General features: G+C 40.9%; 1 protein-coding gene across 4 annotated transcripts; it reads left to right on the top strand.

The window, feature by feature from the left end:
* Positions 1–6227: 6227 nt before the first annotated feature.
* Positions 6228–26293, top strand: dgkzb (diacylglycerol kinase, zeta b). 4 transcript variants are annotated; one of them, XM_035522240.1, is made up of 33 exons: positions 6228–6704; positions 7064–7300; positions 17149–17257; positions 17698–17790; positions 18123–18200; positions 18286–18342; positions 18461–18529; positions 18761–18832; positions 18912–19028; positions 19271–19342; positions 19481–19576; positions 19681–19763; positions 19889–19949; positions 20052–20165; positions 20438–20578; positions 20764–20842; positions 20957–21012; positions 21092–21154; positions 21333–21406; positions 21569–21680; positions 21871–22070; positions 22289–22389; positions 22600–22679; positions 23095–23164; positions 23330–23370; positions 23593–23783; positions 23969–24076; positions 24679–24713; positions 25146–25198; positions 25316–25436; positions 25548–25584; positions 25784–25883; positions 25967–26293. In XM_035522240.1, exons 2-33 carry the CDS (start codon positions 7116–7118, stop codon positions 26081–26083), a joined length of 2985 nt encoding a protein of 994 aa, XP_035378133.1. In that variant the 5' UTR covers positions 6228–6704; positions 7064–7115; the 3' UTR covers positions 26084–26293. The 4 variants fall into 4 exon arrangements, with proteins under 4 accessions (XP_035378133.1, XP_026877233.2, XP_026877231.2 ...); XM_027021432.2 differs by having other exon boundaries at positions 6229–6704; positions 17695–17790; XM_027021430.2 differs by having other exon boundaries at positions 6229–6871; positions 17695–17790.
* Positions 26294–26799: the final 506 nt, after the last annotated feature.

The following is a 26799-nucleotide window of genomic DNA, read 5'->3' as shown; positions in this document are numbered from 1 at the left end:
ACAAATATCCATACGTCGTTACTATTACTACACTATGGGGTTACAGATTCAATTGCTGGTTTTTAAACAGCCTTTCTAGCAAACTGGTTATTGCCGGACCGTGCATAAATCATTTTTAAACTATAAAAGGTGGATCCAAGGAGAGCAAAAGATATGAAGGGCCCGAAAATCAGTTTAATGCCTATAACATACTTACCACAAAAAGCTTAAGATGGATGTTTTACATTACATGCCCACATTGGTATAGCCCAAGACTTAAAAGAGTATTGGTTTCTATAGACTATTATTAAGTCATGCCTTGTGTCCAAAACGTATCACATCAGTCACATAAAAACCACAATCTATATATGGCATTGGCTATCTTACCTCTACTTAGATTCTAATCTTAATGTGTCTTTTAAACTCAGTGTCTTCACTGAGATTGACCCTGCAGTAAGTCATTGTTTTATTGTGTGTGTGTATTTTGTTATATACTCTGGTGAAGGCATTGTATGTCTTTCCTTATGTCTTTTCTTACAGGTTTTATAAAATATGAATAACTAAGTTGTTATTTCAACAAGGAAAATAATTGGAACATGTGACCTCTAATTTAAAGTATTATGTATTGAATTTTTGCCCAGAAAAACAGATTAACTATAGCATTCTTGATATTGAAAGTAGCATACCACAAAACATGGAATGGCAAATCATCTTAGCATACTTGACCCCAAAGGTCTGTGGTGCCAGTGTGTTGGTCTTCCAGTCTAGACTGTTCAAATGTCTTACATTTAAGTTTGGTTTATTCTTAGGACCACTGGGCAAATCTTTTCATTACTTAGAATTAAGTTCCCTGTTAAAACAATGTTCAGTACTCAATATGTACTTTCATCCTTTCAGTGCAAGAAGCATTCCATTAATGATGAAAAAGACAAAAGATTAGCAATGGCCCTGTACTAAACCCTTCATTTGAAATAATTAAAAGGTTAAAATCACACACAACACACACACACACACACACACACACACACACACACACACACACACACACAAAGTATTTACATTTACAGGTTAATTAAATTTATAGTTTAATTAATAGGTTGGTTGTGAGTAGGCATGCTACTACAGAACCAACTGAAAGTACAGTGACAAATGTTTTGTCTAGTATATATAGTATTCGTTTTTGTCAATAGAGGGAGACATTGTACAGAGTATTCTCTTACAGGCAGTGGACCAATGGACTTTTCATGTTTATAAATAAAGTACCTCTACCCATCCATCACCATTATACCTGTAAATCTCAGTTTCACACAAATTAATACTACCAAATTACCATCCTGACTGGACAGTACAAGCAAGCCATTTGTGATAGCACTGAACTTGCCACAGTATTCCGTTTTGACTGTTTAAATTAAGAGCAACTAAGCAGAGATAGGCAAGGTTGTAAATTAAACATGGCTGATGCAAAAGCTGTGAAAAATGTCTACAAACATTTCTTGTTTTTGAAAAAATGTTAATTACATTGCTTAAATAGCATTTTCCCAGAAGTATAAGTCCCAATTATTTTAGACATTTTCAATAAATTAAATTGAATTATATCTGTTTTCCTGAGCCTTTGACTGAAGTTAGAGGTTAAGCTTCCAATTAAAATCTTTAAAATTTTGACATAGATGAAATAGGGGACTGGACTGATCTTTAGATTCTTAAATGTTTATTTGCACACTTGGGGGATCTTCTCATCAATATTTTCCTCACCAGACATCTAGTAGTCAGTCAGTCTATCATCATTCTAACTACATAGTGAAAATTTGAATTTAAGGACAGAGATTAGTGATGAAGTGAAAGGATGGGGGATTTTAAAAGTGTATGGGACGTATGTGCAGACTGTGCCAGGAAGTGTTATCACCTCTGTGTTCTGTCACAGAGACACCTAGTACTGTGACATGTAGAATAAGAATTTTTACTCATTGACAGGCCTAAATATAAACCTTTCATGAAAAATAAGGTACATGCTTATATAGATTATTTAACATAAATCTAAAGAGTCAGACATAGCAAATGGTTAGAGAGCCTGAGGTATATAACTGTAATTTTTAAATTACAGTGCAGTTTCACTCACTACATGTAAAGCACTTTGGATTACTTCCACACAAAAATAAATTGATGTCAAGTTGGCTGATTTAGAATTTTGAATATATCAGCGCTTTGAAATAATTCTTACACATGGAGATGAAAAAATTAAAGTTTAATCTAAAAATAGGGGGATAACAGAAACAAACCTCCCATTATCTCACATCAGAAAAAGAATGGTAGTTTGTGACTTAAAAGGACTCGTAAAAATCCAAGTCCAAAAACACTGGCTGGATCATCAAGCATGGATTAAGCACTGACTTCAGTTAAACTTCAGCATCAATGGTGAATTACCATTGAAAATTGATTTTAGTCCAGGCCTAAGAATAATCGATACCTTGTAAATCGGACGTGTGATTCTAAAGGACCAGAAAACGGGAATAAGTATACATGATACAACTTACTCTAAAGATCCAAGTTGAAGCGCTCAAATGTTCTAAAACCGAACTACGTTTATTATATTTATCGACAGAGGGCGATGTTGTACACAAAATAATGAAGCGTTTATTTTACATCCAGCAAGTCTTTGTTACGCCTCCGTTCACCTCCGTTGGAGGTGAATAAATAATCGAGTTATTTAAACTCTATTTGGCAATACAGAGTTTAAACGCGGCTCACGTTAGTAGCCTTGATAAAACATAATAAAATAATACTTTATAATAATACTATTTTGTGGAAAGCGTTTTCGTTTAAATAGTAGATGTTTTGTGTGTGTGTGTGTGTGTGTGTGTGTGTGTGTGTGTGTGTGTATGCCTTAGAACTGAGACCTTAAGAGAAATTAGGATAAAAGTACTCAGGTCTAAACACAGAAAACCTGTATTAACATTACGTAACCCACAGCTATAACAAGGTACTTGGCGTTATAGGTTCTCCAGTGTGTCCTGTATAATAGGCTCAACAACAAAAGCAGGACTCGTGACATCCTAAGGGCGCCTTAACCTAACGTTCAAAGAAAAAAAACAAACAGTTAAATTCGGCTTTCGGAAAGGAATAATCCTGAATGTCAGGTCTTTTAACAGGCAAGGCATCAAAGAGCTTTCCCCGTTAATGTTTTACGTTTCTTCTAAACTAGCCTCTACATATCAAAGGCACAGAGTATGTTATCTGTATCTATTTAGAGGCTTTCTGTCATTATATCATGTTACATTATAAAAATCAAAGGTTGATGGCGTCCACAACCTTTTTGTGCAGCTTGTACAAAACGTAATTTAATAATGCTGTCAGACATTTTTAGCAGACCCTACCCACACAACTCAACCTTTTTTGTACTGTACCATGAAATGAAATGGTACAGAACAATTTTATTATTGTTGTTGCTGTTGTTGTATTTTACTAGTCTTTTTTTTCTTTTTAGTTTTATTAGTGCAAGCAGAACTATTTTTTTTAATGTCCACTAAAATAAATTGGTAACAAAATTAATCACTTGGCATTGATTTATTCTGTGTATGTGCTGATGTTACCATCAGGCTGATAGACTGAGCTCTACATTTATTTTAATTTTTTTTTTTTTTTTTTGGCAGAGACATGACCTCATGGGCTACATGGGTATTGCAGTGTGGGTTTGTTAGAACAAAGGATGTCCAGCCACACCTGGCCCATCACATCAAACAACAATGTTCCCAAATAACTTTAAATTCATCAGCTCAGAACAGGCTTTGTGTAGGCAGACCTGGAGCTCAAAGCATACTCTGATGCAGACATTAAAGGGGTTGCATAAAAGATAATGGGTCCTGGCTCGTGCACCGTTCTTTGGTCTCTGGATGCTCTGGTGTTGCTCAATTCACCAGCATGCACTTGGTCTGCTTTTTCAAGCAAAGGTATTATCTATATGTGGGCCTAGCTTTTCACACACACACACACACACACACACACACACACACACACACACACACACACACACACACACACACCACACACACACACAGATAGAGAGAGAGAGAGAGAGAGATGAGAGAGAGAGAGAGAGAGAGAGAGAGATGAGAGAGAGAACGTACTCACAAACATACTCACAGATTTTTTTGTCTTCAGTGAGGAAAAAAACTATCTCTGCCATGTGTATTCAATGTCTGGATGGTTTAGACTTCCAAAAATTGTCTTGCCATCATGACTGCAGAAGTTACTGTACTGTATAGAAATTCAAAGTTGCTAAGCAGTAAAATCAGCATCTACAGGTCTCTGCTAGTGCCTATAAAGGTACAGAGGAGATTGCTGAGGAATGGAACCCAAATATGTGAGGTCACTGAAAATGGGAAGCTGTGGGTATTTTTTTATTATTTTTTTTACCATCATCCTATCTACAGACACATACATCACATGAGCATTATTACCTACATATCTGTCTTAGGTCTGAAACTAGTATCACATGTTTAGTCTTAAGGCAGTGCTGTGTGCTATTTGGAGCAGTATTTATGATACATTTTCCTCAAATTGTCTTGGAGCACAAAATGTCATTTAACTGACTTACAAGACCTAAAGTCTGTCTATAATAATTCCTCTCTTTGGTTCCCAAGCTATCCTTGGTCTTTGCATTATGTTATTGTTTTAGCTTTTGGCTGTATGGATTTTGCCTTTCCTGCCCAGACCACAGACTCATCCCTCAACATCACGTCAGTTTCCGTAATTCTGTGTTGCGCGCATCGGAAGTACGCAGGTGAAAACGCAGTCGAGCTGACCTGAAGCGAACAGGTGAAAACAGTGTATGCTGCGAGGTGACACCTCATTAAGACCTGGCTGAAACGCCTCAACTCATATTGCCCGATACCCACTTACCAAAATGAAAGCTTGGATTAATCATGGATATTTTCAATGTGTTAGCCAAAGCAGATTTTTGATGTCAAATATTTGATATTAAATGTTTTGATATTTTGATACACCTACAATGCACCACAGTTGGTAACTGCTGTACGGTGATGTGGTGAGACATCATCCTTTTATGCTAGAAATATTTTTTTTTAACTGAGTTATCTCTATATGAAAGGAAGAAAGTGAGAAGAATGATAAGCTTGTCTTAGTTTGGCTTCTTTTTCTTTCCTTTCTTTTCAGTTGTTCTGGCTCTAATCACGTCTTTTTCCTTATTTTCCCATTCCCCTTCCATTCTTTCCTCACTCCCTGTCCAGAACACTCCCTCTCTCCGCCTCTCTGTACCTGAGCTGCTCCATGCGTTATCTAACCGCGTGTAGGAGGTGGATTTTGTCCCGGCGTTCGCGCATAGCAGACGCGCATGTGTGCAGCAGAAATGTACTGCTGCAGTCCACGCTGCGCTAGCAGGCTGCAGGCCCACGGAGCACCAGCGGAGCATATTCACATCAGCGCAGCGCTGCCGTTAGCCTCCAGCCCGGAGCAGAGATAGGCGTTAGCCTCCATCCCAGAGCAGTGCTGTCGCAGAGCTGAATCAGCGTGCGCCACAGTTTTGTTTCACCTCGCAGGCTGTTTAAACAGCGCAGCGAGCAAAGTTGGCAGATTGAGAGACTGTGGAAGATGATGGTGGTTTCAGTTGTATAAACTGTGTTGACAAGGGTGAGGTCTGATTTGATCTTGTCATTGAAATGATTTCAGTCTTGTGGAATGATACATTTTAAATTAAAAACTTATATTTCTATAAACTTCACTGGCTAACTCAGTACAATCATTTCGGTTTTGAACATTCTTGTGTAACTTTTACCTCAGAAACCTAGTTTTAGTCAGTTGCATTTATTCCCGTAGTGCATCAAACCGCTATTGCTGAGCGATTTAATTGCACCTCCTAGCCATGTAACTGAGTTGACGAACTAACTCTCTGACACTTCAGAAGTGTACGTGAGTACATGTGCATGTGAGTGTGTGGGACCAGCCGTGTGTGAACCAGTGGCTTGCTGCGGCGCGTGTTCTAAAAGTGGCGTGTGGCGCGTGGGTTCCAGTGCGCCCAGCTTTATGTAAAGCTGAGTAGGCGCGAGGCCTCAGCAGCGCGGAGACTGCGGCGCACTCAGGAAGCCATAACAGTGCCAGTGGAGGGGGAAACACCCGCTCTTACCGACAAAAGACGCTGTTTTGTTTTAACTCCAGTTATGGTTTTATAACTTCCAGAGCATGTTATCCACAGATTATGTGAGTTCTGATTTATTATAAACAGTGCTGTCCAATCTGCTTAGAATTCAAAATGTTTGACCAGTAGATGGCAACACAGGTTCATCTACATTGGGCTAATATGAGCGGGAAGTGAGGGGAGGGTTGGAGCTTGCTCAGAGCGGTGCGCTGATAAAAGCGTGCCTCTGTGTGTGCGAGGCAGTCAGTCAGGAAGTGCATGAAGGGAGACCAGACCAGTGTGGCTTCAGCCAGGGGTGGAATAAAAAGGCAGACGACAAGACGACTATGGGTCCTGCTACTGCTGCCGCCTGAGGGTTTGACATTTCCTGACTTGGTCCGCTCTTTGAGACGGTGACTGATGTGAGAGCCAGAAGAGAAAGAAAGAAAAAGAAAAACGGAAAGGGGGCAAAAAGAAGCCGCTCCTGAAGAAGCGTCAGCCTGAGGCAAAGCTTTGGTCTTGTCAGTGGGTGGTGGAAGAACAGGCGGAGGAAGTCAGCAGGCTCCAGAACATGGAGGAGGAGAAAGAAAAGTTTACTGTGAGAGCCACACACAGACATGCACACACTGAGGCGCCTTCCTGGTGCTGCCTGTGACTGATTGCATGAGCTGCTTGGTGGAATGAACTCCACCAGCATGGAGGCCAACCGCACTGCAATACTCTCTTTTCAAAAATCAGGGAATTTCCTCAAGTACCGTTAAAGCTGTGAGAGAAGTTTTTTCCCCTCTCTCTCCTCTCTCCTCTCTCTCTCTCTCTCTCTCTCAGCCTGTTGTTTTTTTGTCCCACTGGAAGTGGTTTCTTGATGTATGACTGTGTGTGTGCGCGCATGCATGCATGCATCTGTGTGTGTGGGTGATGGATTGTCTTTACCTGGACTCTGTTTGCATTACTCAAAAGTGTCTAGCTGTGCGAGAAGGAGCAGTGCTGTGGGTGCGTGTTTGAGCTCACGATGGAAGGTCAGAGAGAGGGAAATGGGCCATCTGCCCACCTGGAGCCTCTGCTGTCAGGCGAGGATCCGGCTGCCCCAAACTCCGTCTCCTCCTCCTGCTCGGACCTGTCCAGCTCTGCCCCTTCTGTGCAGCCCTGCCCCCACCCCAGCAAGACCTTCACTGGCCTCCGGCTCTTCGGCAGAAAGTAAGTGTGTTTTTGTGCGTGCACATTTGTGCGCATGTGCAAATACGTGGGTTGTTTTGGGTCAGGGCAAAAATAATAAAATAAGGTGTAACCTCACCCTAAAGCAAAGCAACCAATGACACCACAGGCGAGTTAAAACCTGCACTTTCAGAAGAATTTGGCACTTTGGGTGTCAGTGTACCTTGCAGTTTACTTCCCATACAAACTTCTGTAGAGTCCAAATATCAGTATTATGGCTGTAAACAAGTACAAAAGTTCCTTTTCAGTTCATTAGAAAGCTTCATAGATGCCACAGATCTGCTAGAAGGATACTTATTTAAAATTTAAAATGGTCATGTTTGGTGCAAGTCCTTCCAGATTAGAATCCACTGTTCCTTTTAAAGTAGATACTTTTCCATTAGAACTGGACCATACTTATGTCAGTAGTGTCTTTCCTGCCTCTGTTGGTGTGCTGACACATTCATACACCACACAGCATTCCTATAACATACCTCCCTAACTTCAGTCTAGATATTTTTAAAATGTAAGTTTAGATTTCATCTGGCAGTTATATTAATACTAAAGTCTCTAATGATTCACTAAAAATGGCCTTAATGGATGGGTAAAGCAATTAATTAACATCTATTACGGTCAGGCCTGTCGGGACCTTAGTTACACCCACGTGTGTGGTGCACTACTGACCTTATGTTTTCAGAAGTGACACAAGAACTACAGTGTACTCAGATTTGAATTTAGAATGGTAGGTTAGAACTTGTACTCTATTGGAGACTAGCTATACTAATTGGAATATAGACCTTTACTGAACTATACAAGTAATGTGTTATGAGAAGTGTTTGTGTAGTATACATATTAACATGTAATATGCTAGTGTAAGATCTCAGGATAAGATAAGGTAAGACTATGAATAATATAGGAAGCAAAAATGGGAAGCAAACATTTTATTCATATTGTGGTTTCATATCATCTAATTTCAGTTGCTACCACATTTTAACTACATTTTACTGTAGAACTTCTAGAACTTTTGTCGCACTGTTTGTGTGTTTGAGGAGGAATGAAACAGTACAATCAAAACTCAAATACATACCAGAAATATTTGGGCATGCGATGTTGGTTCTTTATTTATTCCACTGTGATGTCAGTGTAGCACTGGCCATCTGCCTCAGTGTGGAATTACTCCTGGCATGTGGAAAGTTTGAGGGTGTGTGTGGTTGACTTGGAAAGAAACATGAAAACTGGATCATGGAATGAAATACAGTTGTGAGAGTTTTTGAACCCTTTGGAATTATCTGGATTTCTAAAAGGCTCCTAAAATGTGGTGTAATTCATAAAAATAAATTAAAGGCAAATAATGCATAGAACATTGTACATTGCTTTTACTGATCAAATCATTTAAATAGTCAATGTAATTAATAAACAGATACATTAAGTGTTATATTTAAAAGCTTGTGGAACCTACTTTATTGGAATAATCATCTGTTAAATGCTTTTAGTCATGCAGAGTAGTTAGGAGGTATTTTGACTCACTACTCTAAGCAAAACAACCTAAGGTCTTGTCTATTTTTTGGCATATTTTGCCAAAATGGCCTAATTCATATGACAACACTCTGTTTAAATGACACTGACGTCAAGACTGTCTAAAACACATAATTTCTTGTTTTCTGTTCCACTGTAGATTTACTACTGTGTTTTGGATCATTGTCATGTAGCATTACTCTGGGGATTTAGATAATGGACAGATGGTCTGACATTCTACTGTAGAATTTCCTGATACAAATTTGAAACTCATTTGTACCTCATTGCTGTCTGGGCCCTCAGGAAACAGAACAACCACACACCATGATATTCCATTCCTCATGCTTCACAGTTGTGATAAGATTTTGGCGTTGCAGCAGTTTATCAAAAAGTTACACTATAGACTCTTCTGTTCACGGGCCGTTGTTCTTGTAATGATCTGTAATGTTTCTATTTGAATATTCTACTTTGTGCACTTATCTTTGATGGATGCCCATTCCTAGGGAGGCCAGCAACAAGAGAGACCAGCAATTCATTTTATACTTTACATTTATGGCATTTAGCTGATGCTTTTATCCAAAGCAACTTACAATTATGACTGAATACAGCTTGAACAATTGAGGGTTAAGGGCCTTGCTCAGGGGCCCAACAGTGCCAGCTTGGCAGTGGTGGGGCTTGAACTAGCACCCTTCCAATTTTTGATTTGGTTGATCAGAATTCTATTTTGAAGATTTGGCAACCAAAATAGTGTTATGGTATGTTTTATTAATTTATTTACGTACTTTAAATTGAACAGTTCTAGCTGAATTATTGAAATAACAATTCACATTTCATTTTAGGAGCTATTTATGCAGCAAATCAAACTTTTCCAAAGGGTTTACTTTTTTTTTTTTTTCACCTTATTTTACACTGAGACAGATGATTCTGGTCTAAGTATTATTAGACTGAGGGTGGAGCTTTCCTGATGCACAATTGAAACCTAACTTCATCTGCTCCAGACAGGCTCTTCACTATGTTAGTAAACATCAGTGTATTTTGAAACTGAGTTCTCACCCATTACTTAGTCCAGCATTTTAAACCCCGGATTTCAGTAGGTAGGTGTGTGTATGTATGTGTACATGCATGCGTGTGTATGCAAGTGCACATGTGTTTCACCTGTTCTGCAGAGGGCTGAGGCAACTGCCTTGGCTCTTGGTAATGCGTGTTCCCTGACCGAGTGTAATCTGATAATGTCACCACAGCGCAGGCAACCGTGTTGTGCTGTGAAAAAGCAGGAGACCACTGTGATAGTGCAGCACAAGGGGGATGCTGTCTTGTCCCACACAGAGCCATCTTCTCCTCTACCTCACCACCTAAACCAGCTTTCAGACGAACTGATTCATTTCAGATACTTAGTCATTACAGAGGGACAAATCAAATATGTCCTATCAACATGTACACGTGCTGCTTCATGTGCATGTGCAGATATACACACAAACAAATCTTCAAGCTACTAGTCCACATTCGCATGGCTTCACTTTCCCTGTCAAGACCTTAATAGACACAGGCCAACTTTGCTTTTGGCTATACCAAATCTGCCTCTCTTCTGCTATATATTGATCAAGATCTATATATGTCTCTCTCTCTGTGTGTGTGTGTGTGTGTGTGTGTGTGTGTGTGTGTGTGTGTGTGTGTGTGTGTGTGTGTGTGTGTGTGTGTGTGTGTGTGTGTAGTGAGTAATGGGGAAGTAGGGATGCTCTGTGTTCAGGCCAGAAATCAGGGCACCTGCTTGTTTTGAAGTTTGTCTGTAGTGGGGAGGAAAGCTAGAGGTTGAACTGGAGTACAGGTCCCAAACACAATCTACATCGTATTGATGGAGTTATCCTCAAAGTGCTCCATTTAGACATGGAGGAAAACATTTTTTTATTCATATTTTTTCTTGAAGCCTAAACCTCATTTGGGAACCCCATTTGGTAGCATTTATGTATTTAAGTTTTAGTTTTAATAAATGATCTTTTTGACAGCACATATCCACCCAAAGGTTTTTGTGGTGGCATGCATCTCGCTGAGACAGAGTATGGACATCTTTCTCCTTGCAGTGAGCACATTAGAAAGTGAAGGTAGCTGGGACACTTGGGATTTTAAAGGAATAATGAGTTCTGGGACAGAATCTGGGATGCTGGTGCTAACTGTTGCATGATGTATTTTCTCTCTAGGATTACTGGAGAATAAAAAGTTCATTTTAGGTTCTTTGAAGTGGGTCTCTCTCGCTTTCTCTCTCTCTCTCTAACTCTCTTTCCACACACACACACACACATATATATTTCCATCTCTCTTGATTTTAACATGCAGCATGTGCTTTTTAACGTTGTCCTGCAGATGGCAGAAGTGCTACATGTTGCCTTCTTAATAACAGCATCTCTTCATCAGCTCACTAGGTTTTATGCCGACAGAGGAGTGTAAATTTAAAGTTGCAGTTACAGCAAATCAGTTTTTCCAAAAATCAAGCCAATAAACTCTTAAATGGCTGTGCTTTGTAAGTTTATTCTTATTGGTATTCTGTAAAAACATAAGGAAATATCTGAATTCAATATGTGGAAAGTCTTATGAGAATGTTATCCATTCATTTTCTGTCAAAGGAGCCAGGACAGACAATGAAGTACCATCCAGCAGCCAGGAGCAACTCTGGACTTATTTTAAAAGGTGAAATCAGTGCTGAAAGTTTTGCTCTACGTCCCAAACGGAAGAGAGACTAGCTGGTATGGGTGCCACGGCCCACTCCATAGTAACAGTGACAGTAAGCAGCAGAATTCTCCTTCTTAAAGAGCAGTCATTGTTTTCCTCATGTTGTGTGCCTGCGTGCCATAGCGCGTCCATCCAGAGCGGAACAGTTGTCAAGGATAACTTAATCAAACGGTTGGGACTGACACATTGTATTTTAAGTGACGCTCATAAGAGACGGTTAGGGCTTGGGCAGCCATGGCCAGCGCTCTGTGCTGCTAAATTAGTATGCAACTTTTATTTATTTATTTATTTATTTATTTATTTATTTGTATCCGGCCTTTGGCTGGTTTACCCGCACTGATCCATAATGCAAGAGTCTGGTGGCTTTGAAGTGGAAATGAATGGCATTGTGGTGGTGTTGGAGTGGCTCTGCCTTGCCTTTTTATCTGGTGAGATGCGCAGTAAGGAGCTGTCACAATGGAGGATGCTGGCCGTGTGCCAGACTGACCTGAGCTCAGTTGCAGTGCGTATCCTGATAACAAAAGTGAAGAGAAATTGAAAGTCAGTAGGAAGTAGAAAGCAGTAGACCAGTAGAAGGTTAAAAAAAGGTAATAAAACACACACACGCATGCTGTTTACATCACACAAGTGCGTTTATGTAAGGTGGAAGGAAACCCAGTAGGAGCCTGCACCACTTCTCTGATTGTTCCTCATGTAAAGCTTGCACTTTGTGTGCAGCTGGTTGCTTAGTTGTTTGAGTAAAAGCGCCATTAGTTCTCATTACTGCTAAAGGAGATTAGTGCAGAGAGGTTACCATTACACCATCCATCTTCCGGTCATGGTTTGTGATGGAGCCTCTGTAGTTTTAGTCGTCCTTAAAACAAATAAATACAGATTGCTTATTAAAAAGGCTAATGAAGTGAGGGAGTCTTCACAGGAGGTGTGCGTGCATGTGTGCCTCAGTAGTAACCACACTAGCGAGTTCTGCTAATCAGTAATGATTTCAAACCACAAGCTTGGTGTGTGGCTGCACTCCTCCTGTCTCCTGCACAGCCAATCGATGAGCCCCTTGTGTCCATGTGCTGTGTAGATACCTCCTCTTCCTTCACCTGATCATCCTCTCTCTTTATCAGTCTATTGTGTTTCGGGGCGACAGGAGGAGATCTACGTCTCTCAGGTTGTACGCGCCTACTTTCTCTACACCTTGATAAGGAGACATTCTGCTTGTATAGGAGTAGCCTAGGGCTGCAGTACAGCTTTTGGACAGGGTTCAGTAATAAGTATTGCAGTAAAGCTCAGTTCCTTAAGGTTGTCTATAGAAGAATATGTAGTATGTAGTTTTGGGGCACTTGTTAAATCTAGTACAAGTGGTTTGTGATTCCTAAAGGAAAGTTTTAATGGAATGGTGGACAGTGAGCTGCTTCTCAGATAACAATGTGTAAAGCTCCTCTTCATTTGTATGTTTTGATTCACTATAATAAGAGTTTAGGGCTCAGTCACCAGCATCTGACCAAGACATTCTGTATATGGGCAAAGTAGTTATTTCTACCAAGATGTTTTTAGAAATATTGCCTTTGAAAGTTATTATTAATATTTTCTCTTGAAAGATATTTGGTAGGAGGTTTTTTTGAGAGGCATTGTCATGGTGGTTTTGAACAGAGCTTACAAGTTTATAACATGTAATTCCTGTAACTGCCTGAATGTTAATCGAGTCTGTGTGCAAAGTAATCATTGTCAGTAATATGTGGGAAAACTGTACATATTGCAGGTTTGTAGCCTGGTAAACAAGGCTACAAGCCAATCAAAAGAAATTAATTTTTGGCACTGCTCTTCAACTTATTATTTTGTGCTTTATTCACAATTTTGCTCTGAAAGATTTGTCTGGTAATATAATTAGCTAGCTGGACTGACTGAGTATTAACAAAGAAAGATCTGGAAAGCTTCCTAATTATATCCTGTTCCTTCAGCTGGTCCCTGGCTGACATTGGTATGGATTTAGGCTGGTATGGCCCATGTGCTCCAGACAAGCTGTTAATGAATGTTATTCAACATTAAAACAGAGTTTCTGTATTTTCAAGTCTCCAGTAAAATTGCAGGATCACTTTGTTTAATTTAGAGTGAAAACAATTCGCAGTTTCATCACCAGTCAAAGGAGGATATTTATGGTTATTAAACACAGTGCTACATCATGCAGACAGACAACAGTGTTTGACTTGAGTGTAATTTCCACAGGTTTTAATAACTTTAGATGAAACCGAACACCTGCTCATCACCTCTAAATGAGCTAGAGAAAGGCTAAGTTGCTATAATTAGCCCAGGAAGCCATTAGTGAAGTGTCCAGAAAGCCCATTTAATCTGCTCTGGGCATCTACATATCCATCTCCATCTCCGCGTCACACGCTGATCATCAGAAGGTAAACGTCATCTCATTTCCTCGAAAGACTTATATGTCACTGAATGATAATGTCATCAGGGCTTTTCAAAGCAGCTCTACAGGGGCTGTTCTACTAGTAAACACCACTGGCTTAAGCTCTCAAACTACAAACTTTTCCATGGAGGTTATGAGTAGCCTAAGAGAAATCATTACATATTAGCTTAAGGTCTAATACAAACTGTAATGCATTTTAGTACACCTTTGAATGCACTGTTTTGGTGGCACATTTATCTAGTAAATAACGTAATAAAATAGCACATGCTTTGAGTGTAATAGCAAGAAGGGACAATTCTCTGGAGACCTGTGTTAGTTGAAGAAAATTTGTGTTATTCCACTAATGATTAGAATTAATTTGGAATTTAAGTCATTATGAAAATGTTTAGGATTGTGCTTAAATAAGTACCACTTCAAGGCTAAGGCTTGTGTTGGAAATTAATACTTCATGCTGACAGGTTGAATTTTACATCAACAGCCCCATAGAGTCGTTAGAAAGGGAGTTGAGCTTTTGTGGCGACCATGGACACATTTTTCCGTCGGCACTTTAAGAGGAAGAAGGTAGCGCTTGCTACAACAGAAGGGGAGGAGCCAGAGCCCTGTCGACCCCGGCGACCCAGCATGGCTGTGCCATCCAGCCGTGCCCGCAGGCGTTCCAGCGTAGGCCTTCCTTCGGCCATGCTGACCCAGCGCCGTCGATCTGTCGTCCAGCTGCAGCCTCTGCCCCATGCTGTGTCTGCTCGACCCGCCAAGAGTGCAGGGGTTGTGGGGAGCTTGGGGGCCTCGGGGGCAGTGGGGGGGGTACGGTGCCGCTCCAGCACCACCACGCCAGGGGCCAACCCACGTTTCGCTGTACGACAAAAGAGGGTGAGCAAGCTGCGTAACATCGACACGCACCTCCTCGGCCCTTCCATGCTGCTGGCCAGCCTCATTCAGATGACGGAGGAGGATGAGGAGGTTTGCGACCCAGCCATGGGGAAGTTGGCGCTCCAAGGGAACGTGTCCCGGGCCCTCATCAGATCAGACCTGGTGCTCTCTGGAGGAGACAGTGACAGTGCCAGTGCCAGTAACAGTACTAGCCCAAGTTCCGCTGCTGACTCAGATGATGGCCAGTGCTCAGAGCTGTGTGAGAGGCATTTTATCGAGGCAAATTCACCCGAATTGGGTTTCAGAAACTCCTCTCTTTGGTGCCAAAGTGATTGCTTGTCGCTAGGTGTAGTTATGGAGCAAGTCCAGGCTCACACACGAATTAGTGTGCCGCGCTGTCTGAGGAGGAACTCTTCCCATCTGGGACATGGCGAAGCTGGTCCACAAGGGCGCTATTGCCGCAGCAGTCAGAGGAGGCGCCGCAGGCGCGTTTCCACCATCTGCAAGGCAGGCAGCCCTTGGCCAGGGAGAGGCTTACCGCCGCCCAACCGCAGGAACTCCACCTGCTGGAAGACTCACACTTCCTTCAGCCCGCTTCTCGGAGCCCATTATGATCCCAGACTGGAGTCGTGGAGTGGGTTCCTCTCGTATGTAAAAATTCTACTTTTATTCTGTCCATAGGATCATCATCTCTCTTTGTAGTGTTTTTTGCCTAATCCCAAATTCAGATTAAGGTTCTCCTGCGCCTCTTGACTATTTATTTACCTTTCTTTGGAAATTATTTGCTACATTTTTGTTTCCTTACATTAAAACACAAGCATTAGCTGAGGAGCACTTTTAGAGCTCTTATGAAACAGATAAACCATTTTTTTTGCGTCAGGAATAACCCTCACAGCATGATCAAATGTGACCAGTTACCCCTGGCTGTTTCTTGACCTTAGAGACAAACTCTGCGATCACTGGCCAGATGTTAGAACATACAGACAAGCAATCAGAGTGAATGAGTACAGACAGCTGTCTATGCGTAAGGTTTTTCCCTCTGTGATGACCTTCTCATTCTCTATCCTGGGGCTCAGAGCTCCATGGCGCTTGCTCATTAGTGGAGCCGCTACTATAGCGCAGCGACGTGACTAATCAGTGCCGCTGATCACCCAGTGGGCTACCTTACCTCAGGTTGCTAATCGTCACTGATTTGCACAGCAGGGATTGAACACAAAGGTCACAGTGAGCAAAGTTTTGATCAAAACAGGAAGCAGAAGTGCATTGAACCTCCTCTTTCCTAACCCCATGGAACTGTACCTTTTTGGTGTAAAATTCAGACCTGTCCTGACGGCAATTGTTGCTTTGTGCAGTTTTGCGTATGAGCAATGGGTGTGTCAGGTTCGGGTGCATATGAGCTACCTAGAGACCTGCTAGTAATTTTTTTTCCTTTGTTTTCTTTCCATTTGTTCCTTTCTTTGTGTATCTTGGTTACAACAAAGTACTTGGGTTGGATTTGCCCGGAAAGCTATAACCAACTGAAGTGCTCATTGGAGGAGGATGGTGAAAATAGAATCATTGATTAATATGGGCATAAAACAGGAGGAGGTCTCTAGGTCTCTAGAGTGTGCTCGTCCAGATGAATGACCACACAGAGCCCTAATAGAGAGTCGGTTTCTAAAATAAATGAAAATCTATAACAAATCAAACAATATACACACAATATCTAAAAAAAAGAATTGTAGTGAATTACACAAGGTTTACAGAGAAAAAGGATGTTGCGGACAGAGGTTCCTTCATCAGCTATGCAAGCAAAGTGCTTCTGAATTTATGGTTCCTCCTATAACTTCAGAAGCACTTTGCTGAAAGGTCCTGTTTCTCTGGGAACCTTGTGTACATCACTGCAATTTTTAATGTATGTACATATTTTACTTCAGTACACTGCAGATATATATATATATATATATATATATATATATATATATATATATATATATATATATATATATATATATATATATATATATATAATATGTGTAAAGCCACCAGGAAGAATGAAGAATATATATATTCTTCTATATATATATATTCATATTCTTATATATATATATAAAATATAAAAATACTTTGTTCTCATTCTTCCTGGTGGCTTAAGACAGCTTCAATCAGAATTCTGATTTAGACTTTTATTTTCTGAACTGCCTTTCCCTGAACTTGGCTTCCTCTGTTTACATTTGTGCCTATGATGTGTGTGAGTGTGTTGCCTTTCTCCCTGGTTAATGCTCTTTAGGATTTGAATATTGAACTGAATATGACTCACACACATGAGTTCATCAGCATGTGCATGTTGTTGTTTTAGGAAAGCTATTGCTAAGTCTGGTATTCAGCACCTGACTGCCCAGTCCAGTGCATCAATGCCAAACAAGTGTGAAGCTAACCAAGAGATCCCCCAGAAAGTCGACTGGACCGTGAGTTCCTCTGCTGTTCTAGAAACAACACTTTAAACAAAATCAAATTTACATAAGCGCTAATGAGGGAATGTCAGCACTGCGGCTTTCACATTTTAGCAATTATATCTTTCTGATTGGTGGCTGTTTGCAGTCTTCATTAAAATAGTTCATTAGTTCCTTAGAGCTAGACTGCATGTAACCAGATGCAAACCATTATTATTAACCATTATTACCATTTACATATAAGATTAAAAACTCAATTAAAAATCAATTAATTTTTAAGATCTGTATAAATTCCTAGATAAATACATGCTGATTGTAACTTATATCAATGATCAGAAATTTGATTTCAGATTAGCCTTATAATTACCATACAAATGGGTAGTACCCATGTTGACAATAAAGAGGTAATAGATTTGTTCTAAGTCTGGTTATAGGTTTACTGTTCCCAATAGGAGAATGCTCAGTTTGGACAACATGTCTGGTTTGAGACCAGTCTTTCTGGAGACTTCTGCTATGTTGGAGAGATTTACTGCTTTGCCAAATCACTGGTGAGCTGTGTTGAAAGCATCTGTTCTTGTATGTTCTACCCTTCTCTTTTCTTCTGCTTTTCTCTCGAGCAGAGAATCACTAACAAATTTGAACACCACTCAGAAGTTCTTTTGTTTTTTTATTCAAAAAAGAAAAAGAAAAGATGAGTGGCATGGCTGTGAATTAGGAAGTTCAGATAAATCTATTGGTCTCAGCTCTGCCTAACTCCAAATCTCTTTGGAAAGTCTTGTGCAAGAGCTCCCACCACTGTTGAAAGTGTGTAAGGACAGGTCCTATAGCAGACATCAGTGATGCTTGAAGAGTAAGACAGATTTTTTTTTCTCACCAACAGCAAAAATCACTGCCTCGCTATAAATGTGCTGCCTGCAAAATAGCGGTGCACACAGTGTGCATGGAACAGCTAGAGAAGGTAAAGGCCTAAACCCGTGGAAGACATATCTCATGTTGTACAGTACTTCATAGCAGTGTTCACTGATTTGGGCTTTTCCTTGCAGATTAATTTCAGGTGTAAACCTTCGTTCAGGGACCCGGGAATGAGGAATGTGCGAGAGGTAAGGAAATGCCCCATGAACCTGTTTTTACCTGTTTACTCTGTAAAGTTCGCAAGTTTCTCAGTCTAGCAGAACTAGCTAAGGTGTGTTTTCTGATGGAGACTTGATGCTTTCACAGGCTTCCACTGTCAGGCATCACTGGGTGCACAGGCGCCGGCAGGACGGGAAGTGCCGGCAGTGTGGAAAGGTTTATTATCAAAATGTCTATTACACTGTGAAGTGGTGCAGAAATGTCACTGTGTGATGCTCACTAGCTCTGAAGTTTTTGTTAGCATTATTAGCATGTGAAGAAATATGTATATTGTCCTTATTCTTGTTTGTAATTTTTAGTGTTATCTTTGTTGCTAAGAAAATTAGAAGAATAAATACTACATCAAATTGATATATCATTCTTGTTCCATTTCCTTACCTTACTCAGGGTTTCCAGCAGAAGTTCTCCTTTCACAGTAAAGACATAGTGGCTATCAGCTGCTCATGGTGCAAACAAGCAGTGAGTGTTTAATGAATCATACCACAGTTAGTGGCTGGAGGGAGGGAGCAAAGAGCTGATGGCGCTGTCCGGTTTGCAGTACCACAATAAGGTGACGTGCTTCATGCTGCAGCAGATTGAGGAGACCTGTTCTCTTGGGGCCCATGCTGCAGTCATAGTACCTCCTACCTGGATTATCCGAGTCCGCAGACAACAGGTACCTGTTTACACCTCCTTTCCAGGCCTGTTCATACTATCTGTAATGTGTAATAATGCACAATGTCTGATTTGCGGTTAATCAGCCTTTTAAAAAATTTATCCATTTAGATCAGCTTTTTATTGTCAAAACAACAATAATAGCAGCAACAACAACAACGACAGTGGCTGTTTGGTAACGTGAAGAAGAATCATTGGAAAAATAATTTATTGCTCCTTTAAAGACTACTTTACTTAATCCAGGCATCACTAAAGTCAAGTAAAAGGAGGAAGAAGGCATCTCTGAAAAGCAAGGGCAGCAAGAAAGGACCAGAGGTAGTCCATTCAGCCATGTTATCCAGGAGCATTAATGTGCTGCTTATCAAAGTGGCAAATGATCAAATCTCATCTCATGTGAATATGTTTCCTGTATGTGTAGTCCCATGCTAAGTCTGTGTATAATCGGTGTACTAGGATGGCAAATGGAAGAGCTTTATAGTGAAGCCAATTCCCTCCCCACTCATGAAGCCATTGCTGGTGTTTGTTAACCCAAAGAGTGGTGGAAATCAGGTCAGTGTTTTCTAAAGATACACCCCTTCCCCAGGTAACATTTTGTAGTATTTGTGGAGAAATGCAACATTCTACAAATGCATTTAATTTGTTATCTTTATAAGGGAGCAAAAATTATCCGGTCTTTAATGTGGTACCTAAACCCACGGCAAGTGTTTGATCTGACACAGGGAGGGCCCAAAGAGGGGTAAGTAATAGAATGTTAGTGGTTCTGATCAAATGAACCTCAGTGTTCATATGTCTTTCTTAGTGCAATTTCTAATTTCTCATGACCGCTTTCATTCTTGTTTTCCATTGTGTTTGTTTATTAAGGTTGGAAATGTACTGCAAAGTGCCCAACCTGCGCATTCTAGTGTGTGGAGGAGATGGAACGGTCAGTAAAATACCTGCGATCAGCCAGATGTCAAGCCCGATGCTGAGTGAGTGAGAGCGTGTGCTAATGAGTCTGTGGATTGCTTGTGTGCTGGACATGCAGGTTGGCTGGATTCTATCCGTGCTAGATGAGCTGCGGCTGAACCCTCAGCCCGCCGTGGCTGTGCTCCCTCTGGGCACAGGAAACGATCTGGCCAGGACACTCAACTGGGGAGGGGTGAGATAACCATAATGCTCTTATATGTTGAAATATGAGATGATGTGGGGTAGCAATGGCTAGCACAGATTGCTGAATGACGTGCTTTGATTTTTCTGCTTGTTTTGGGGAAAGTGATCAACTGAGTTGATAAATGTTATTAGATCAACTGAATTGATCACTTAGGATAGACATGTATGTCTCAGCTGAAGCTTCCAACTGTAATAAGTGTGTCTGTCTGACAGCTCATGTGGTGCTGTTTGTGATGCAGTTTGGTGCTGTTCATTTTTCAGGGATACACAGATGAGCCTGTATCTAAAATCCTGTCTCATGTGGAGGATGGGAACATAGTGCAGCTGGACCGCTGGAACCTGAGTGTGGAGCCCAACCTGGAGGCCAGTGAGGAAGAGAAGGATGAACAGCAGACCGACAAGGTGAGCTCTAACCTACAGCTACACACAATGCAGTGATCACCAAAAGCTCAATCTGATATCAGTTGCATGATGGAAGTTAAAGGGAGTGTTAAGGGAATTAAAGGGAGTGGAAGTTAAGGGAGTTTTATTGGTGAAATGATCAATATTAGTACAGCTGCTCATTTCCTGTTTTGTCTGTTTGTAAGCTTCCCATTGATGTATTCAATAATTACTTCAGCTTGGGTTTTGATGCACATGTTACCTTGGAGTTCCATGAATCCCGAGGTATGTATCTTTTAAAGATTTAAAGATATATATATATATATATATATATATATATATATATATATAGCAACTTGTTGGTTTCAGAGAACTTAACTTCCCCTATCTGTTTTTCAGAAGCCAACCCTGAGAAATTCAACAGCCGTCTTCGGAACAAGATGTTCTATGCAGGGGTGAGTCTGTTGTCATGCCTGTGAGGGTTTATCAGCTGTTATTTTTTTGCATCTTACAGTTCATGTGATTTTATTCTAGACGGCGTTCTCAGACTTTCTCATGCGCAGCTCCAAAGACCTGTCCAAGCACATCAAAGTCGTGGTGAGTAGACACAAGATCTTGTGTGAGAGCTATATTGTTGGTTATAGAAAAAAAGCAAACACACTCCTCACAGACTCATTTTGGATGTTTTGTGTTTAATTTATAATTATTTAAATATAAAGTGCTTCTTAATCCTTTTGGTGTGTTTTTGTCATATTTATCTGTTTGACATGTCCAGTGTGATGGCATGGACCTCACTAGTAAAGTTCAGGAACTGAAGTTGCAGTGTCTGCTCTTCCTCAACATTCCTAGGTAATGGTGCCTATAACAGTGCCCTCTGCTGTTTGTTCCCCATATCCTGACTTGGGCTCCTAGGCTAGTAAATAACAGCTAGCGAATGGTTTTCTTTCAAAGTATGTACATGTCTAGTGCAAAGCCTAACATCACATACTGAGTAGTTGTTATGTTTTGAAGGTACTGTGCTGGTACAATGCCTTGGGGTAACCCTAGTGAGCACCATGACTTTGGGCCTCAGAGACACGATGACGGCTGTATCGAAGTTATTGGATTTACTATGACTTCTCTGGTAAATCACCAAAGCCAGTCAAAACAAATGCTAAATATGCACCATGAACAATATATCATATCTTATTTTTCTTATATTTACATGCTCCTTTAATTTGCCAGTGTAACTGATGGGGAAAATCATCATGTGCACATGTGCAGTGTGTCCTGGCTCTGTGAGTAAAGCTGCTGGTCTTGTGCTGGCTGTGCAGGCCACCCTGCAGGTGGGGGGCCATGGGGAGAGGCTGCACCAGTGCCGGCAGGTGACACTTACCACCTTTAAGCCCATCCCTGTGCAGGTGGACGGCGAGCCCTGCAGGCTGGCCCCATCTGTTATCTGTATCAGCCTCAGGAACCAAGCCAACATGGTGCAGAAGACCAAGAGGAGGATCTCCATTCCCCAGCTCAACGAGTGAGTATAAGAGAGGTGGCGTGGTCTTCCACTTCTGTGGACCATCAATGTACTGCTACTGTTGTTTTTTGAGTTTTAATTTTTGTTTTTATTTGTTTTTATATCCAAAAAGACTTATTAAAACATGGATGGTCATATACAGCTATAACAAAACAGCATAGTATTAATATACTGAACACTTTTCTGTGTGCGTGTGCGTGCGTGTGCATGTGAAATAGTCAGCAGCCCATATCTGAACAGCTGCAGATTCGAGTGAGCTGCATCAGCATGCATGATTATGAGACCCTGCACTATGACAAAGACCAGCTCAAAGAGGCCTGTGAGTTACACTGCTCTTCAAACTGCAATATGCACAAATGTAATATAGTACATGGTACTCAGTAACATACTACATGATGAATCAAAAACTCAGATGTTGACTTTTATAATGTAAGCATAATCTCTGAGACTATGATATGTGTACCTTTTGTGGTTGGTGTTCTATTAATGCACACTCATCACAGCTTGTTTTCTCCAATTGGTTCTTCAGCAATCCACCTGGGCTTCATCACTGTCCCAGGAGACAGCGATTTGGAGACGTGTCGGCTGCATGTTGAAAAGCTGCATGAGGTACATTTGAATCGTTAACCTGATCTGAGAGTGTTCAATCACAGGGGATCAGGGTAGAGATAAAAAAGGATTGCAACAGGTCATTCTTCTACACTTTAAATATGCCTTTACACATTTAAACTGTGCTCTAGATGAGTATAAATCTATTGGTGCATGCCACTGTGTTAAATTGTTAACTGTTGCATTCAAATTGTTAAAATGTTGTTGTTGTAAACTGATAAAAACATAAGATACTTCCTCTAGAACATTTTAAAATGTGAATTTCCCATTGTTTAAAATATTAAGAACAGATATGTGGTGCAAGTGTCATATGAAGATGATGATAATGCGTGTAACTGGATAAATCAAAGTCCATGAGAGATTTGCTGGGGCAGGTCTTCCTCTTGTTCAGTCTTGTTGGTCTTTCTGTTTTCAGAACAGGTGTGGAGTGCATTCAGATACAGTAACTGCACCACAGCTCTCCCCCAAATGGTGCTTCCTAGACTGTAAGCAGTGTTCTCAAAATGGGTAGCAAAAGATTATGAAAATATCTTTGTTGTGTTTAAAAATGGTACTGCATATCTTCCTCCACTGTGTGAACTGAAGAGTCAAAATACGAACTCTTGCTTGCATGCATATTTTTGATAACATCGACTTATTTTCTTTTCCAGCAACAACTGCAGATCGTTTCTACAGAATAGACCGTGCTCAGGTATGAACACAAATGGATTAGATAATTTCTGAGCAGATTGACAGAATGATAGAAATATTAAACAACACAAAGTTAAAATGTACATCAGAGAAATATGTTAACTAGATTCGATATTTTAATTACTACAAAAACGGTAAAGCATGTGAGTATACTTTCTGTCACTCTGCAGACTCTAAAACACTGTTTACTGTTTCATTCTAAAATCTTGTGTCTTTCATGCAGGAGCATCTGAACTATGTGACTGAGATCTCCCAGGATGAGCTTTTTATCCTCGACCCGGAGATGGTCACTAAGGAGACAGTGGGCACATCCCCAGGAATGCCCGGAACGACAGACGTAGTGGAAGAGTGTTCCAATGGCTCCGACAAGTTTGCTTTCCCTGTGTACTCCCCCACCCCCCGATCACTGGACAGGTATAACTGGAACTCAGGGCATGGAGCACTGAAACGTGCTACATGTTACAGAATTGGACGGACTGAGCAGTTTTGTTGCTCGCTTGCTGTGTGTGTGTGTGTGTGTGTGTGTACATGCGTGTATAACTCTGTGTGTGTGTGTGTGTACATGCGTGTATAACTCTCTACTGTACGTCTCTCTACAGGGTTATTAAGGAACAGGCTACGAGTCTGGTGGCAAGACTGCCATGTGACGGCACCACTGCAGAGGAGCAGACTGTAACAGCACTGTCCTCAGGTGCAGGCTTGTCCAGGTGGGACCTTTTCCGGAGGGGCGTAAGGAGTTAGGCTTGGCTTACGCACAACTAGGCACTGACTTTTTGTCAGTGCCTGGTCATGTGTGAAAAAGCTGGTTCGTACCCCATTGGCCAATTATTGGTTTGAGTCAGCTCTGGGCACAGTGGGAGCATTTGGTCTTGTTCCAGAACACTGCGGGGTTTAGGGGTGCTGCCAAAATGGATAGGGCACCATTGTTGCTCTTTCGTAAAAAAACTATCAAACAAAAAAAAAACCCAGAAAAATGTTCCAATCTGAATGCAACAAAAAAGGTTTAAGGAATCTTGTGCTTGAGTGAGGGTCATACTTGTATTCTTTTCCCTCTGTGCTACTTGAACAGTGAGGAGAAAAAATTGTGAATATCACTTGTTCTAACACAACTGAGGAAGGCTCTGATCCGTCAGTGGGGAACTGTACATGAAATTAACATAAAATTAACATGCAATCACAAATACATACACACATGTTCTTTCTATGCTAATTCAGTAGTCTTTAAATATAATATCATGGTTTTTAATTATTAATATTGATGATGTCTAATGACTGAATTACTTCCTCTGTCTGCCTCCTGAACTCATAGGTCAGGTGGTGCTATCCAGAATGAAGCTGATAAAGGTAAAATCACATCACATCACATTGGGAAATGCTTTAGAGCAGTGATTCCAACTGAACTCAAAACCAGCCAGTCCAGGCCAAATGTTGTCCAGAATTACAGAACAGGCTTTTTCCATATATGCCACTACCCCTGAACCCTGGTTTGACATATTGTGAAAGTGTGCAGACAAACGATGCTACTAGCTTTTGGAAACAAAGTCTGTCTGGCAACACTTTGCTTGTAAAGCAATAAACAAACTTCTCAGGCTAAACTTTATTTGTGCTGTTTGTTTGTGTTGTTGCCAGTGTTACGATATCCAGTCAAAATGATCAATGACCAGTTGCTCTGGAGAATCCAACTGAAGCTGCAGACTTGTGCACTAGGAGCATTTTGGCTCTCTTGTTGCAAACACTACAAGTGAGGCAAAACTAAATTGCCTATAATTTTTTTAGTAGAGACTATGAAGATGCTAACTGAAGTTGTGAAGTCTGATAACTTAGAAAAGGTATGACATTTTTTCCACATACAGGTCACATCTTTGTATGATACAGTGTCACTTTTTGTTTTTGCTCTTGTCTAAGCTCAGCTTCCCATAAATCACTGCAGTCCTGCTGTTTTGCAGCTCGTGGCACAACACAAAGCAGGGGCCAGTCTGGGGCTGTGTGATGAGATGGGCTGCACTCTGCTCCACTATGCTGTAGATATGGGCAACAAGGACATGGTCAGATACATCTTAGATAATGGTACAGTGAAATGGTTATTAATTTAAACTTGGATGAGTAGTGGAAATCAAGGATTGAAATGCTAGTGCACTGAATGCTCTGAGTATTTCCTCTCCATGTTATTCTGTGCAGCTCCACCGAGTATTCTGGATGCTGTGGAAAAAGAGACGTAAGTAAAGCTGTAATTCATTCTTGCCCCCTCTTTCAAACCCTTAAGATCTCTTTGCTGGGTAGTGTCATGGTTTTCGTTGCTATACATAATACGTTTGCTTTGCACTGATGACCAAGAACTATAATATTCCAGCATAGTTTTTAAACCTTCTTATGTTTGTTACATTCCAATCATGCTACTTTATGTACATATCCAGAGGTGAGACCGCTCTGCACAAGGCAGCAGCTTTGTGCCAAAGGACAATCTGTGGCTACCTGGTGGAGGCTGGAGCCTCCCTTGTGAAGGCCGACCTGCAGGTAAGACCAGAGAAGCGAGCACCAACAACCCCCACCCCCCACCCCCATCAGCAGCGCTGATCCCATCCTGTGGCTTCCCTTAGGGTGACAGTGCGAAGGTGCGGGCGCAGAGGGCTCACGATCGGCCACTAGCTGACTATCTTGAGAACCAGCAGCACCGGCAGATGATCCAGAGGGATGACCACGAGACAGCAGTGTAGCCAGCGTCCTACACGTGCCTCTTCTTCCTCTGGGGAGTGGAATTGTTGGCTTGGGCAAATGAGTATTCTGGGACAGCATGTCAGAAGAGAAAGAGCCTGTTGTTGTTAACTCATGAGGGTAACGCCCCTTAAACGAGGCAACTTGTGATGTCTTTATGTATGACAATGCATGAAAGTGTTTATTTTACAGTTGTGTTGGCAACATGCTGTTTGCTCCTAAGGAAATAATGTGCAAAACCTTTTGGACTTAAGTATGTGTATGTGTGTGTATATGTATATATATATGTATGTATGTGTGTGTGTGTGTGTGTGTGTGTGTGTGTGTGTGTGTGTGTGTGTGTGTGTGTGTGTGTGTGTGTGTGTGTGTGTGTATATATATATATATATATATATATATATATATATATATATATATATATATATATATATATATATTACACATTACACACACACACACACACACACACACACACACACACACACGCTTTCACCTTCTACAAATCAAACCATCTAGACCTAAAAGAAATGTATGAAAGAATGGAATGAATTGAGTGGAGTTGGTCTCCATTCAATTCATGTTCATTGATCCTTCTTTTGACTTGGTATCAGTTTTGCATAACTGATAACATTTGCCATTGTTGCCAGATACATATATACTTATATTATTCCAGTGAACTTTTGTCAATTATTTTGAAAATGTTTTAGTTATAAGTATA

Source organism: Electrophorus electricus, chromosome 2 (genome assembly GCF_013358815.1).
Source record: "Electrophorus electricus isolate fEleEle1 chromosome 2, fEleEle1.pri, whole genome shotgun sequence".
NCBI lineage: Eukaryota > Metazoa > Chordata > Actinopteri > Gymnotiformes > Gymnotidae > Electrophorus > Electrophorus electricus.
This window is presented reverse-complemented; position numbering and strand designations above follow the sequence as displayed.

Bases quoted from the DNA above. Each gene is read 5' to 3' on its own strand.
- dgkzb (XM_027021434.2), top strand. From the start codon at position 14,466: ATGGACACATTTTTCCGTCGGCACTTTAAGAGGAAGAAGGTAGCGCTT. The intron at 18,201-18,285 runs GTAAAGGCCTAA...TTTTCCTTGCAG, and splicing joins GCATGGAACAGCTAGAGAAG to ATTAATTTCAGGTGTAAACC. The intron at 23,784-23,968 runs GTATAACTGGAA...GTCTCTCTACAG, and splicing joins ACCCCCCGATCACTGGACAG to GGTTATTAAGGAACAGGCTA.